This window comes from Sesamum indicum, linkage group LG8, assembly GCF_026168435.1.
Source record: "Sesamum indicum cultivar Baizhima isolate 11 linkage group LG8, ASM2616843v1, whole genome shotgun sequence".
NCBI lineage: Eukaryota > Viridiplantae > Streptophyta > Magnoliopsida > Lamiales > Pedaliaceae > Sesamum > Sesamum indicum.
This window is the reverse complement of record NC_142664.1, coordinates 29,932,301-29,946,985: the sequence shown is the minus strand read 5'-3', so window position 1 is coordinate 29,946,985 and position 14,685 is coordinate 29,932,301. Positions and strand designations below refer to the sequence as shown.

Below are 14,685 nucleotides of genomic sequence, written 5' to 3'. Positions count from 1 at the left end.
TTGCAAAAGTCGCTAGTATAGGTGGCGGAATTGAAGAAGTCGCTAGCAGAAATCCACAGTGAATGAAAAATAAGAGAGGTGAAGACTGTCCACTGTCACATGTCGCTTCATTTCGCGAAACCCTGGAACAGTGCGACGTCGTTTAGGAAACCCCAGCAAGCACCGCCACCCGCTGCCCCTCCCCGTCGTTGACTACGATTTCAATTTTCAGGTAGTTTTCGGAGTCTTTGCTGGTCTCTTGTTGTGTCTATTCACACCCACTCAAGACCTACTGTCTTGTTTTCCCTATTTAATTGTTTACGATATGAAAGCTGTAATGCTTCGCCCATTTCTCTTGCACCCTTTTGGAGAAGGTCTGTGGTCTGGATCGTTGGAGGAATTGATTTGGGCGAATTAGTGGACTCGATTTTAACTGAGGAATTGGTGTTTTGTGCTGCGAGGTCATTTTTCTATGCATCGTGCTGTTGATCTTAATAATTGACCTAAGGTTTTGTTGCTAGATAAGACTTTTTGAGCTTGGGGTTCTTACCCTAGTCATTAATTGGATTCTTCTCGTTTTCCCAAATTTATTGAGTATGATCAAGTGTAGAGGTATTCATAACACTCCGCAGCACGAATCTTGTGTTGGCTTAATTTCACTGTCTAGCTGGAATGTGTAGAATAATCTTGAGCAAATGAAACTTCTCACTCCTGTATTGAGTGCAGATACTGTAATCTGGAACAAATGCATCATTGAGTATGCTTTACTTGTTTGTTTGTTTGTCTTTTTTGGGGTGGGTTCATGGGGAATGTTATGAACTGTTCTGTCAGATTGTTGGTTGAGCTTTGGACTTTGGAGACATGGAAAAAGCGGGTATCAGCTTTTTCCATGTAGTCTCATGTTTGATCTATGTATATCCTTCATGTCACACTAAATCCGTCTGTCTTCTATTTCTGTTTATCATGAAATAAACTACTGGTTCGTGTAGCTTTTATACAACCTTAATTGTAACTATGACATGTCGATCACTTTTTTGCAAAGAAGTTAGAACTAGTTCAGTTTGGTCATTTGCAGTCCATATGGTAGATTATGTTGTAAATTATGCTAATTTCTTATTGGTCCTGTGAAGGCTTAAGCTGAACTTCCCTCTTTCGAAAACGATTTTCATGCTCTTTCTTATTTCCAACTGTCACATGTAGGATCATCTACACCTTATTGTTGTTTTGACCTTTACATCTAGGGAATATAGTGGAATTTTATTGTTTCCTGTGATATTCTACAAACATCTCCCACTGAATCTCAGCGTTTTCTCAACTTCTTTTGTCTGCCTCGTAGTTCAGTTGTACTGCTAGGTTGAACTGCTTCTTAATTGTTAAATACTTCTTCTGTTGGACACCTTTAAGGAATCTGGTCTACAGGAAATGAGTTTGGAATCTCCTGATTCATCAAATCCGCAGGATATCAAGTCTGCAGATGTAAAGATGTCTACTTCTGTGGAATCTGCGCCACATAATTCTGAACATGATGCGCCTTCTAAATTCTCTGCTTCTGGCATCTCCACTTGGGCGAAAAATCTGAAAATTCCCCAGCCATTTGGTGGATCCCCTGAGGTATCCCCATCTGAAAACCCTGGAAAGTCTACTTTTTCGCGTTTGACTAGTGGTCTTGGATTGCGGGCGTCTCCCAAATCTCCTCAATCAGAGGAAAGTTCTGGTGGATCTTCACCAACTCAACAATCAGGTTTTATTGGAAGCATCACAAAAGGATTAGTTGACTCATCTAAGAATGCGGTGAAGGCTGTGCAGGTCAAAGCTCGTCATGTTGTGTCTCAAAATAAGCGAAGATACCAGGTGGCTCACTCTCTTTGACGATTAGGTTTTGGTTTATTACTATAAGTAGGTCCTTTCTCCCCCCTTATGCAATTCCTTTGAAGCTGTAATAACTCTTTTCTTATGATACCTCTAAGCACATTGTTGCTGATTTGTTTCATTATACATGAGAAAAATGTGAAATGCCATATTTTGAGATAGCTGCCTGCATTTTGCTAATGCAAATTGTTGTGTACTTCTGGTGTTACATTTGGTAGACCACTTCCCAATGGCCTCATGATATTCGTTTCTATAGGAAGGAGGATTCGATTTGGATATGACTTACATCACGGAGAATATTATTGCAATGGGCTTCCCTGCTGGTGATATGAGCTCTGGGTTTTTTGGCTATGTTGAGGTATAAAGTCCAATTTATCTGAAATTTAGTACATGAATTATTTTCGGTTGGTGCTAAGCTGAAGTTAGCAATGACTGCTTTCAGGGATTTTATCGAAATCACATGGAGGAAGTAATTAGGTTCTTTGAGACTTATCACAAGGTAATGAGTGCATACTATTTTCTGCCACCTTAAGTTTTTGTAACATCATATGGCAATAATGGGATCACTTGTTCACCTCTTCACCTTTGATCTATTCAAATCATGCAGGACAAATACAAAGTGTATAACCTCTGTTCTGAAAGATTGTACGATGCATCTTTATTTGAGGGAAAGGTTTGTGTGTTCTCTGTTCTACCTAATTATGTTGATTAGCCAAAAAGAATGTTCATATTATGAAAATTATTTTGTGATCCTGTGTTGGTTTGCCCATGGTTATCCTTTCCGTTCTTTGGGATTTTGCAGCAGTTGTGATACTTGTCTTTAGTTTAACAGTGTTTCTTCAGTTGGTACCTCTCTAAAACCCTTTGTTTTGCACACTCTTAAGGTATTGTTTTCTCCAAATACCCCATCTTCCCTCTTTTATCAGCATCCTCTACTTTATCTTTCTTTAGTATTTCCTCCAATCCCATCAGTGTTGTTGTTATGGGAGCCATGTGAAGGGGATGAGTTGCCTGAATATTTATTCTTTTTTGTTGGCATTGAAATTCTAACCGAGGTTCGGGGAATTGGATGGAATATGGAACGTGGTTAGTTTCACTGTGTTATTGTGTCAGACTGAGTTTTTATTCCTTGTCTACTTGAAATGAGATTAGCTTAAATGAATTAGCTTTATATCGGACTCAAGGATTTTCACTTGTCAAGTGGATTTTAAAACTTTCTTGAGCCAAAGTTCTAAACATGCATTTGTACTGTTCTTTGGCCTGGGTTTAGACTTTTAAATTTATTACTACGATAAACATTGCCTTGTCTCCAACTATTTTGAATCCAAATGTTGCTTAGAGTTTCAGAAGGAATGAGTTTAATTTTTTTAGTTATATAAGAACTGAGTGCTGTACACATCCTGTTGGACACAGAAAACTTATCTTGGTTTCCTTCGGTGTGATAAGTTGGCAATTTCTCTGGATTCAGGATTGTGCATGACATTGAAAAGTTTTGCTGATTGAGGCGTGTGATTGAGACGTCATTCATCTTTTCCCTTTCTGCAGGTGGCTAGTTTTCCTTTTGATGACCATAATTGCCCTCCCATCCAACTCATCATTTCATTCTGCCAAAGTGCTTATTCGTGGTTGAAGCAAGATATTGACAATGTCGTTGTTGTGCATTGTAAAGCTGGAATGGCCAGGACAGGATTGATGATTTCTAGTCTTCTTCTGTATCTGAAGGTAAAATTGATAATATTTCTTCTCTGGGGTTGTCCGCGTGCTATTGGAAACCAAAATGATACGGAGCTGTTTTCTAAAGGATATGTCCCTATCATTAAGATCTAATTGCATCATTATTGCTATCTTTTAGTTCTTCCCCACAGCCGAGGAATCAATTGATTATTACAATCAGAAAAGGTGTATTGATGGAAAAGGACTTGTTCTACCTAGTCAAATTGTGAGTCCAATTCCTTTCAAATTGATAACTTTTATTGCTAAGCTCCTATGGACCTTTTAGTATCTATGTTCTATTCTTATAGAGATATGTCAAGTATTTTGAACGCGTTTTGGCATACTTCAATGGAGAAAACCAGCCTGGTCGTAGGTATGCACTATTTCAGATCTTATATTTTGTATGGATTAGCTTTCTAGTCTTGGGAAGTAGATCTTTAAGTTTTATCATTAGCCTTCTGTCTTGTCCTACTATATTTACTTAAATTAGTTGTAAGATGAGATGATGGATAGAAAAAGATATGTTGTCAGTGTGATAGATTTTGGAAATCGTACCAAATTGCACAATGCAGGTGCATGCTTAGAGGATTTCGGCTGCATAGGTGCCCGTACTGGATCAGGCCCTCCATAACAGTCTCTGATCATAATGGTTAGCGCCTTGCGTCGATGGGTGCACTTTCAATTTTCTACTATTTAAATTTATCCCAACTTATACCTTCAATTATTTAGGTGTGCTCTTTTCAACAAAAAAGCATTCAAGAACCAAGGATTTGTCGGTATGTTATCCTTCTTGCACATCGATGTCTTTCCATGAACTAATAATTTATTTAAGTACTAATATGTGCTAATGAACCTTCATGACATCTTCAAAGCAATGTAATCAGTCATATTCATGATGACCCTTGCTGGTAAATTCGACTAAAATTTATACAGCTTCATAAATAGAGACATATGAGCTGCTTTACTATTTCAGAAAATTCATACTTTTCGATCATACTATGATGTCTAATATGGTTTTAATAATTTTATTCCTTCAAAGATATATCACATTCGTAGTTGTTTATCCTTGATGGAAATTTCAGGAGAGCATTTGTCATAAACTCATCAATTAAGCAGGCAGTTATGCAAAAATGTTGCTTTCATTGTCACATATAGCCACCACTGAATTTGATCATTTGCTTTTCAGATTGGTGAAATTTTAATGGCCTAGGCACATTCAATTATACTTTTGCTTTTTGTGCAGCCTGAAGATTTTTGGTTCAGCGCACCTAAGAAAGGGATAATGGTATTTGCCCTCCCTGGGGAACCGGGCCTGACAGAGTTGGCTGGTGATTTCAAAGTCCATTTTCATGATCGCCAAGGGGACTTCTATTGGTATAATAAACTACTGATACTGAACCTTTTCTTGATCATTAGCTTCTCGTCCCTCTTTGCAATGATACGATGGAAAAATGTTACTGCCTTCTAATGGTTGCATTTATAATCTGCTTTATTTTCTAATTTTCAGCTGGTTGAACACAACAATGATTGAGAACCGAAAAGTTCTAAACACAAGTGATCTTGATGGTTTCGACAAGGTAAATTATACTTTCAGCCAGGCCTTGGTTTAGATGCGTTGTGGGGTTACATCCAACATGGGTCCAGATTTGGAGATGATTTGCCATATGTATATTTGGATCTTTTCTATATGCATCTTATTCTTCTTCCGCTACTAGATCTGGAAGTTCTTCTGTTGGTCCTAATTTTCCCTCTTGCTTTTCAAACTCATCTGTGGGTGTGGGAATGGATAAGCCAGTACTGGTTATTCTCCTTACTAGTAAGCTTTTGTGGTTATATATGGATTTAGTCGCTTTCATGACCATGTAAATTGCCTTGGCATGACTTTTTTCTTCTCGTACTCCCAGTCCAAATTATAAATATGTAGGATTCACCATACAGTGCATAAATTTGCCCTTCGCTACTTGCTCGCAGAGAAAACTACCATCCCCAGGATTCCAAGTTGAGGTTGTGGTAGTGGATTATGATGGTTCTACTGTTTCATCAAGACCTCCATCTGGGTCTCCTAGTGAATCGTCTGGAAATTCAGGTGCAAATACAGTGTCAGGACCTAGCCCCGCACCCGTTGAGGAAGCTGCTGCTGCAACTGCAGCTGCAAAGAACTCTAAGAAAAAGGAGGATGAGTTCTCTGACAGCGAAGCTGAGGAATCTGTGTCTTCATCCAGACAAACTGGCATTTCTTCCCATGGTTCTGGAACCGTGGCTGCAAAAGATGCTGTGCCTTACAACAATGTTGACTCGAACCAAATTGCAGATCTGACGCGTAAGACAGAACAAGTCTCTCTAGGAACTTCACCTTCTCCACATACTGAGGTAAAGAAGGAAACTGCTGGAGGATCAGGAACCGACTTCTCCAACTCAGTTGGGGAGGTAAGCGAGTTCAAGGTAATGGCAGCCGATGCATCAGTTTTTTCATTTGGAGATGATGATGATTATGAAAGTGATTAAGGGAAGGCGGCGTCAAGGACCTGTACATACATGCTTGTGAATATTCATAAGTCCAGCCTTGAGGCCCCATGTTATTCGTTCATTTCATTATAGATTGTGGTTTTTGTTTGGATATGCAGCGTTTGATGATGGATATAGTTGAACTGTTTGTATTTCATATATCTGGTAAAATTGAAGGAAAACTTACCATTATAATATACTTAAGTCATCTAATTCCACCCCGCAGACTTGTATCTAGTTGCAGTATACATCTTGGAAGTAGCAGATTTTGCGGAGCTAAATCACTTCACCTGTTTTCTGTACTAATGGTTAGACAGGAACGCATAATCTCTTTGGCTTGGTCGTGCAAAGAGAAGCCGTACAAACTTTTATTAGTTTGTGGAGGTTACAAGTCGTTTGTCGCATGGTTCAATTATTTGGATTGGATGCCAAATTTCTTGTTCAATTATTTCGGGTGCTAAATTTCTTAACCATATTTATGGTCGACTGCGATAAGTCATTAAGTTTAAGTACTACTTACAGTTGATTACGCAAATGTTTGCTACTGAAATCCTCGAAAGGATAATGCCACTACCATATACACATCCAACAATTCCAGAAATCAGTTGAAAATCGGACGTTATATTTCTTGTTATTACTCTTGCATTCTTGGTTATTTCTGTGTTGTTCAAATTTACTATAAAATGTTGCATACATTTCCGGAGAAAAATGGACTAAACATATGCAACATACACTAATCTCGCACAAAGAGTAAATATCAGAATCGTACCAAGTCAACCAATGAATTAGCCATCAAGATTCTGTAAATTCCATTACAACTCAAGTTTATAAATTCAATTGTCTAAAATAGAATAAAAATAAGGTATATTAATAACCCCAGATGCCTTACCGAATACGAAAATACATATACGTACGCGTACAGTTTCCAAGTTCCAATCCAAAGAATATTATTATTATACGCGCTAATTTCTGGTCCACAGCAGAAATGTGGAATGAAAGCACCCAGATACTAAATAATCCAAATGCTGGAGTTTACTTGGAAAAATTCCTCTGCAAAACCCTATCTAAATCAATTACGCCTTGGAGAGAAGAAATCCCATACCCCAGACTCAGAACACATCATAATTGGTCAACCCCAGTTGCAAAATTTTGATTCGTCTTTGATTCCTTCAATTCACATTTGTTTAACACCAAATTGATCCGGGTCTTCCCATTAAAATACTCTTGACTTCAGGATATATAAAAGCTCATCTTTTTGTTGGTGATGGTAGACAATAAAGCTATACTCTCGTTTCCTTCTTATTCATCTTTTCCTCCCATGTCGGTTTCTGGCATCCAGGGTCAACTTCTCGAGGTTACTGGTATGTTTTCCAAATTCTCTGCTCCTCCTTTTTCTTATTTCTTGTGGACTTTTATTGTTTTGTGAAATTAATGTGCGCGATTGTTTGTGGTGGTGTCTTGGATCTCAGTTGTTGGTTGTAATAAATTGAAAGACACCGAGTGGATTTCTAGGCAAGATCCCTACGTTTGTCTCGAGTATGCTAGCACCAAATTTCGTACGCGTACTTGCACAGGTAGGTTGTGTGTAGATAGATTCATGGTAATTCGTTTGTTTTAATATGAGGCTTTAGAAAGAATGTTATTTGGGGTTTTATATTTGTTAATTTTTTGGATGAAACTTGTATAGATGGTGGAAAAAATCCAACGTTTCAAGAGAAATTCGTGTTTACCTTGATAGAAGGATTGCGGGAGATCTCTGTTGTAGTCTGGAACAGCAATACTCTCACTTTCGACGATCTCATTGGCAGCGGAAAGTAATACTTTATCTCTTTGTAGATCCCATTTCTCTTTCGAATCTCATGCACTTTTTGTATAGAGTACTGATCTTGAATTTGGTGTATTTTTAGGGTTCAGTTGCAAAAAGTTCTATCTCAGGGCTATGATGATACCGCATGGCCACTCCAGGACAAGAAAGGAAGGTATATCATATTAAACTGAACTACACTGTGAATTACATTCATTGCTTCGTGAGTGAGCGGCGTGTGTATTTTTTTCCGTTGCGTCTGTTCTCTGTATATTAGGAACGCCAGTTGCTTTAGATTTCTGAAGTGCTTAGAGAGTTTGTATTTTATCCCAGTTTTTCTTATGAGCGTCTATTGTTGTATAAACAATTTACGCTAATGTCGAGACCTCATCATCTTTTAAATAGGCTCTATGGTAAAAGAAATGTATTCTGGATCCCTTGGACTTCAACTGAAGAATAAGAGCATTTTAGCAGCAGCTTACAAGTTTGTGGTTTTACCTTTTTAACAATAGCTGGCTCCTCTGCTGATGAGCAGGAATAGATCCCTTAACGAATCAATAGCTAATTAGTCAACTAACCCCTCGGACTTTGAGAAGCTGAGCTGAGTGAATAATTTATCCCCTTTCCTAGTGACTGACCCTACCTTCTAAAAATACTTAGTGTAAGCTTGCCTTAGCCTCAAGCATGAGAAGATGAAACTATAACTTAGTTTTTGGCTTCTTGTGCTTGTCGACATGCAGCTAGGGTTGAGTTATGGCTCACATTTTCAGTTAAGGTGTTGAATATTACCATAAAATTTTGCCAATCATAGATCTCAAGCAATGCATTGAGAATGATGCTATGTAAAACATGAATAAATTAACATAACATTGTGAAAAGCTACTGACAGATGCAAGAATTTTCTACAGTGAATTATGCTGTTCTATTCATGCATTTGCATGCATGTACTTTTTTTTCCAATAGGTGTTAATTTGTAAATGGCTAATGTGTGTTTTCTTTATAGGTATGCTGGAGAAGTTCGACTGATATTGCACTATGCTAATGCCAATGTAAGCTAGATTGATTTTTTCCATCTTATGATTATATTGATTAGCTCTGCCGTTCAGACAAGAAATGGCATTTTTTGCTTGCATTCTAGAATTCTATATTTGAAGCTTATAGAAAGCTTTTCTATTTCAGAAACCAGCGGCTAACCATGCTCCATCTGCGCCACCATATGCGGGTACACCGGGGCCTCAAGTTCCTTTGTACTCAACACCTCCATCAGTAGCTTCTTATCCACCGACAAGTTATGCTCCACCACCTCCTTATTCTTCATATGCTCCAAACTCAGCAGGATATCCCCCACCGCCATATCATCATCAGCCAGCTGCGTACCCTCCATCATATCCGCCAACATCATCATATCCGCCACCATACTCAAGTTATCCCCCACCTCCCCAAGACCCGCACTATTATCCTCCCGGTAAGAGATCTTGCAACCTATATCTTTTTGCAGAATCAACCTGCTACAGCATATTGAACGCTAACATCAAGTTTTCTGCTTTCTAACAGGTTCATATCCTCCACCTCCTTATCCTCCTCCACCATTCTAAGACATGCTTTGTTGTACAGCGAGCCAAGAAAAGCAGCCGACTTGTTGTCTGTTAGTGCGAGTTTGTACTTTACACCTAGTAGTTACTGTATCTTTTTATTTCTTCCCTAATTGTACCTTTAGTGTCCAATGTTTATGTCGTAGATCGGTGTTGCGGACATTGTTATATGCAAGGAAAATGTTGTAAGAAAAAAAGGAGCGATAATTTGTATTTTTTCATTGGTTGGTTGACTGGTTCTATGATCCTTGGAGATATATTGTCCGTGGAGAATTTTTTATAAAAATTTATGTTCTATGACAGTGGTAAAGTCGAGTCACTATAAGAGTGAATAATTTCAAATTATGAGATGATTAGACATGTCAACAATAGTTGTCATATGTTGTTTGACCTCGTGATGGAGTTTTAACAGCTTTGATAATTGAGGTTCCTTTCGGCGTCCCACTTTCGTCCTTAGTTTCTAAGATCTCACTTTTTGGTACATAAGTGGTTGGAGTTGGTGGTTCTTGAATATTGATGGAATAGTGGAAGCCCAGCTGGTTGCATTGTTGCCATTCTCGTGAACACTATCATTATTGGTTCGAACAGTGGGTATCGTCGGAAAAAGATGATCAAGATTGTCATACTTGACTACATTTGGATGGTTTGAGTATTGTAGCGTTCATCACTTTTCATGTTCAATATCAGATGCACTATGATCTTATCAGCTCACTCCTCCCCACCCCCACCCCATTTGTATATATAAATAAGAGCAGGATAAGTGATTGAGGCCTGGATTGTATATGAAAATATTTTGTGACAGAAAATGCAAGAAACAGTCGTTATTGACTTTTGAACGGGAATCATGCATTAATTCATGGTTTTGGATTAATGGGACGATTAAAACTGGATAACAACTGTAATTTAAGCTGATTCAAGGTCCATTAACCTTTTCTCTTTTTTTTTTTTTTTTTTTTGAAATGTTTAGTTGGATTGAGATGGCATCACTTAACCAAAAAGTCCTAATGCAAAAATGTACCACCAAACCAATATGAATAATTTACACCGGAAAAGGAAATATCTGTGAGGGGAATATCTTCAGTATATATAAATTATAGCATAATTGAGAGTGAATGGGAGCAACATGATTCATTGTTGTGGGTGGTTTCAGAATGTATGATATCATCATTTTAATAGAGCAGTTATAACAGTAATAAGAGAATGTGGAAAACAGGGGGTAACTTGTCTAAAATTGGTACACAAATATCCACTGGTTATTTATTAGCGGTGAAGATGGGCAGACAAGATGGCACTATATATTAATGGCTTTTCTACGCTAAAAATCGATGGATACAACTACTACTGAGGCCCCTAACCCACACCCAATACCATATGTAGACCTCTTTTACTGTGTGTTTCGGGCCACATTCTATGGCTTTCTACCCTAATTCAGCCTTCTTCTCCCATTGCACCCCTCTTTTCATGCAGCTGCTTAGTGCTTGGACCAATTATAGCATACTGCTCTCATACTATATATCATAACCATTTTTCTTGAATGAAAACGCTTCACTCTCTTTAAGTTATACGATAATCTCGTTATGAATATAATTATTTTAGGACGTACTTTGCTTGAATACAATAGAGTTTTCTTCAATCCTCGACAACTCGTATTTTTTTCTTTTTTGATCAATTAAGACATTTCATTAATAAGAATTCAATATATATATATATACTAATTTGTATTGTTTTTCATCGCTACAAATATATATATATGTACGAATTTATACTGTTTTTCATTGCTAAAATGTATATACGCTTCAATATATATAAATACAAAAGCAAAATCTAGAAGTTTGGGGGGGGGGGGGGGGGAGTTATGCAATATAATCTAATTTAGAGTGTTGCAGTGTGTGTTAATGAATGGTTGCATAAGAGGTAGTTTTCGCGGGGCCATGGTTGATGTGCGTGCCCCCTTGGCCCTTACATTTTTCTGCAGCCCGCCAAGACACGAAATTGTTTCCGAAAGTAATAAAGAAGAAATCATGAATGAGTATATATAAGTTGTAGATGTAATAATATTAGAATGTATGTAATGTTGTGTATATGCTATAAAGAAAGGACAAGCGTGACACCCACTCTGCTAAAATCTCTCCCTTTATCATCTCTCTCTCTGTTTTTTGAGAACTGCTGCGTCCTTCTCTCTTCCTTTCCCTCCTCAGTCAGTCTCAGTCTCAGTCTCCATTCAGATTCAGAGAGAGAAACAAAGTCTTGTAGAGAGAGAAGCAAAAAGGGTAATATATAGCTGGAATGGGTTTTGCTGCTTTACTTTTTGCTTCTTTTCTGGTATAATGAACACACAAGAAAGCAGCGCCTCTTCTTCTTCTTCTTCTTCTTCTTATCAGTAGAGAGCAATAGGAATAGAAATAGGATGGCTGTCCACCAGAACTCAAACAAATCCTTGTTTGATGATGTTCTTTATTGTGAGGAAGAGAAATGGGGAGATGTTGAGGACGAAGAAGAAGAGAGTGGAGGAGCAGTCACCTTCAACCACCACGACAGGAATCCATCTCTTTCCCCTCTGCTGTTGTTGGAGCAAGATTTGTTCTGGGACGATGAAGAGCTTCACTCCCTCTTCTGCAAGGAGAAACAAACTTCTTGTCTCAAAACAAACAACGTCAAAGAAACGAGCTTTAGCTTTGCTCTCTCTCTATCCCGGAAAGAAGCTGTGGAGTGGATTCTGAAAATCAATGCCCATTACGGGTTTTCAGCTCTAACTGCGATTCTTGCAGTCAACTACCTCGACAGGTTTCTGTCCAGCCTGAGTTTCCAGAAAGATAAGCCATGGATGATGCAGCTTGCTGCTGTTACTTGTCTCTCTCTAGCTGCTAAAGTGGAAGAAACCCATGTTCCTCTTCTCTTGGATCTTCAAGTATGTAACCAGCTACATTAATAATGATACATTGCCGGGCCAGATCTTGCCTTTTTTAATTTCTTGTAAATATTTTGGATGGTTGATGAATAGGTGGAGGGTACAAAGTATGTGTTTGAGGCGAAAACCATACAAAGAATGGAGGTTTTGGTGCTTTCAGCGCTGAAATGGAGGATGAATCCAGTGACCCCTCTTTCCTTTCTTGATCACATAATAAGAAGGCTTGGACTCAAGAGCTACGTCCATTGGGAGTTTCTCAGGAACTGTGAAAATCTCCTCCTCTCAGTCATCTCCGGTCAGTCGTAATCAAAATCCATCTATCTCATGTATGTTCATATTAAACAAAGATTAGATGATCATGATTTATTTGCAGATTCAAGATTCACACTTTATCTGCCGTCTGTCATGGCCACTGCCACAATGCTTCACGTTATTCATCAAGTTGAGCCTACCAATGCCATTCACTACGAAAACCAGCTTCTTGCTGTACTCAAAATCAGCAAGGTTTTGTATTCTACTTAAATCTTTTCCGCAACATATATTTTTGAAATAAAACCTTCCATTGTTAAACCCTCTAATTATAACAGGGAGAAGTGGATGATTGCTACGAGGTTATTTCAGATATACTGTCAAACAGCAACCCTCTAAAGCGCAAAATTTGGCAAGTCGAAAGCAGCAGCGCAGATGGTATTATTAACAAGTTTTACAGCTGTGATAGCTCAAACGAGTCATCATGGGGAGTGGGATCATGCGTTTGTTCTTCACCCCACCAGACCATTTTCAAGAAAAGAAGGGTTCAAGAACAGCAGATGAGACTGCCATCACTGAGCAGAGTCTTCGTGGACGCTGTAACTGGGAGCAGCCCTCATTAGAAACAACACTTGTGCTCTCTCACTCACTCTCTCTCTCTATGTTCAACTGTATTGTACTATAATTAATTACTTGGCATCTACATTCATCAACAGCTCTGCCAATAGTGCAAAGAAGGGAAGAAAAAAACAAAGAGAGTTGGTAGTGGCAGAAAGAAAAGAGCTGGCAACTTACAGAGAAGAAGAGAGAAGAGGAAAGAGTAAAAGAGACAGAAGCAATTCAAGAATATCTGCACTCTTGTTTTTCTCTTACCTCCTTCTTACTTAAGTTTAAGACATATATTTCTCTCTCTCGTCTCTTTCGAGGATACTATATATACTGCTGCTGCTACTCCATATGGACATATCTATAATTTCATGAATTGAAGCACATTTTGATGTTAAATAATTAAATTAGGATGGACCTAATCTTTCTATTTTCAGCTCTCTGAAATTTGTTGCAAAGTTTGTTTGCATGTGAGCCCAAAAATAATAGAGGGAAGATACATATCCATATACAAACAGAGAGGTCGGTGAGGGTGAGTGGGGTTTGACCTTGAGGGAACACCCCTTTTTTCTTTTTCCAGAATACTAATTTTAATTAATTCATCTATTATATGCATTTTTATATAATTTTAATAAATAATAAAGTACACATTTGTACGTAAGTAGCTAATTATTACCAGATCTAGTTTCACAAGAATCTCTCTTTATTCTTTTTTTTATTTTTTTAATTTTCTCTTTTCTAATTTTATTGTATATTGTATAAATATATATATATATATATAGGACGTACGTAGGAATAAATAAAAGTATGTTATATGACATGCATGCATGCGTGAGCATTGTAATATTGTTGCAATTTCGTGTTAATTGTTATCTTATAATAAAATAGGGTACAAAACTCATACTCACTCACCCCTCAATTCCACCCTAATTTTACAACCACGACCATCTCCTTTTCTCGTTGCTTTATTCTTCTGCTTAATTATTGATTTTTGCAACATTAACTATAATCATATTTATGTTTAATTAATCACTATCTGACCAAAAATTTTATAATGACAAGTAGTTTGGATTATCCTTATACGTGGATATCAAATTTTAAATGCTAGCTCTATAATTATGATTAGTTATTAGCAGTAATAATTTCAATTAATAAATTTATGATATAATAATTGAATAATATATATTAAATAAAATAAATGCTCACATATCTACTAAGATTTGAACTTATAATTTTAAATCTTATATAAAATTTTAATCATTAAAATGAAACATTATTAATAAAATCAGGAGAATTATTATTAAAATATTATAAAAAAAATAAAAAATTGCAACTCTACAGCAAAATGGGTAGAATGCAAAATTAAGGGGACTCCCCTTATTTTTATTTTTATTTTTTTGTAATTTTTAATGTCCAAGTTGTTAGTAGCACTAACGACTTGAGCATTTATATTTTTTTAT

At 37.4% G+C, this 14,685-nt stretch overlaps 3 protein-coding genes across 5 annotated transcripts; all 3 read left to right on the top strand.

Moving 5' to 3' along the window:
- On the top strand, positions 1-6,284 carry PEN2 (PTEN 2). 3 transcript variants are annotated; one of them, XM_011089918.3, is made up of 13 exons: positions 1-211; positions 1,384-1,830; positions 2,105-2,206; positions 2,291-2,347; positions 2,456-2,521; positions 3,394-3,570; positions 3,701-3,787; positions 3,870-3,934; positions 4,134-4,210; positions 4,291-4,337; positions 4,805-4,935; positions 5,069-5,138; positions 5,533-6,284. In XM_011089918.3, the coding sequence occupies exons 2-13, from the start codon at positions 1,402-1,404 to the stop codon at positions 6,064-6,066; spliced, it is 1,842 nt and encodes a 613-aa protein (XP_011088220.1). In that variant the 5' UTR covers positions 1-211; positions 1,384-1,401; the 3' UTR covers positions 6,067-6,284. The 3 variants fall into 3 exon arrangements, with proteins under 3 accessions (XP_011088220.1, XP_011088222.1, XP_011088219.1); XM_011089920.3 differs by having other exon boundaries at positions 2-211; positions 1,438-1,830; XM_011089917.3 differs by having other exon boundaries at positions 2-211; positions 1,399-1,830.
- Positions 6,285-7,051: 767 nt separating this feature from the next.
- On the top strand, positions 7,052-9,764 carry LOC105169514 (Calcium-dependent lipid-binding (CaLB domain) family protein). Its single transcript, XM_011089916.3, has 7 exons — positions 7,052-7,427; positions 7,536-7,640; positions 7,754-7,880; positions 7,974-8,045; positions 8,874-8,919; positions 9,050-9,335; positions 9,425-9,764. The coding sequence occupies exons 1-7, from the start codon at positions 7,331-7,333 to the stop codon at positions 9,463-9,465; spliced, it is 774 nt and encodes a 257-aa protein (XP_011088218.1). The 5' UTR covers positions 7,052-7,330; the 3' UTR covers positions 9,466-9,764.
- A 1,765-nt stretch (positions 9,765-11,529) lies between these two features.
- On the top strand, positions 11,530-13,529 carry LOC105169513 (cyclin-D3-2). Its single transcript, XM_011089915.3, has 4 exons — positions 11,530-12,370; positions 12,464-12,665; positions 12,744-12,874; positions 12,958-13,529. The coding sequence occupies exons 1-4, from the start codon at positions 11,870-11,872 to the stop codon at positions 13,240-13,242; spliced, it is 1,119 nt and encodes a 372-aa protein (XP_011088217.1). The 5' UTR covers positions 11,530-11,869; the 3' UTR covers positions 13,243-13,529.
- The last annotated feature ends 1,156 nt before the right edge of the window (positions 13,530-14,685 follow it).

Bases quoted from the DNA above. Each gene is read 5' to 3' on its own strand.
- PEN2 (XM_011089918.3), top strand. From the start codon at position 1,402: ATGAGTTTGGAATCTCCTGATTCATCAAATCCGCAGGATATCAAGTCT. The intron at 3,935-4,133 runs GTATGCACTATT...TGCACAATGCAG, and splicing joins GAAAACCAGCCTGGTCGTAG to GTGCATGCTTAGAGGATTTC. The intron at 5,139-5,532 runs GTAAATTATACT...ACTTGCTCGCAG, and splicing joins ATCTTGATGGTTTCGACAAG to AGAAAACTACCATCCCCAGG.
- LOC105169514 (XM_011089916.3), top strand. From the start codon at position 7,331: ATGGTAGACAATAAAGCTATACTCTCGTTTCCTTCTTATTCATCTTTT. The intron at 8,920-9,049 runs GTAAGCTAGATT...TTTCTATTTCAG, and splicing joins TGCACTATGCTAATGCCAAT to AAACCAGCGGCTAACCATGC. The intron at 9,336-9,424 runs GTAAGAGATCTT...GCTTTCTAACAG, and splicing joins CCCGCACTATTATCCTCCCG to GTTCATATCCTCCACCTCCT.
- LOC105169513 (XM_011089915.3), top strand. From the start codon at position 11,870: ATGGCTGTCCACCAGAACTCAAACAAATCCTTGTTTGATGATGTTCTT. The intron at 12,371-12,463 runs GTATGTAACCAG...GTTGATGAATAG, and splicing joins CTCTTCTCTTGGATCTTCAA to GTGGAGGGTACAAAGTATGT. The intron at 12,875-12,957 runs GTTTTGTATTCT...TAATTATAACAG, and splicing joins CTGTACTCAAAATCAGCAAG to GGAGAAGTGGATGATTGCTA.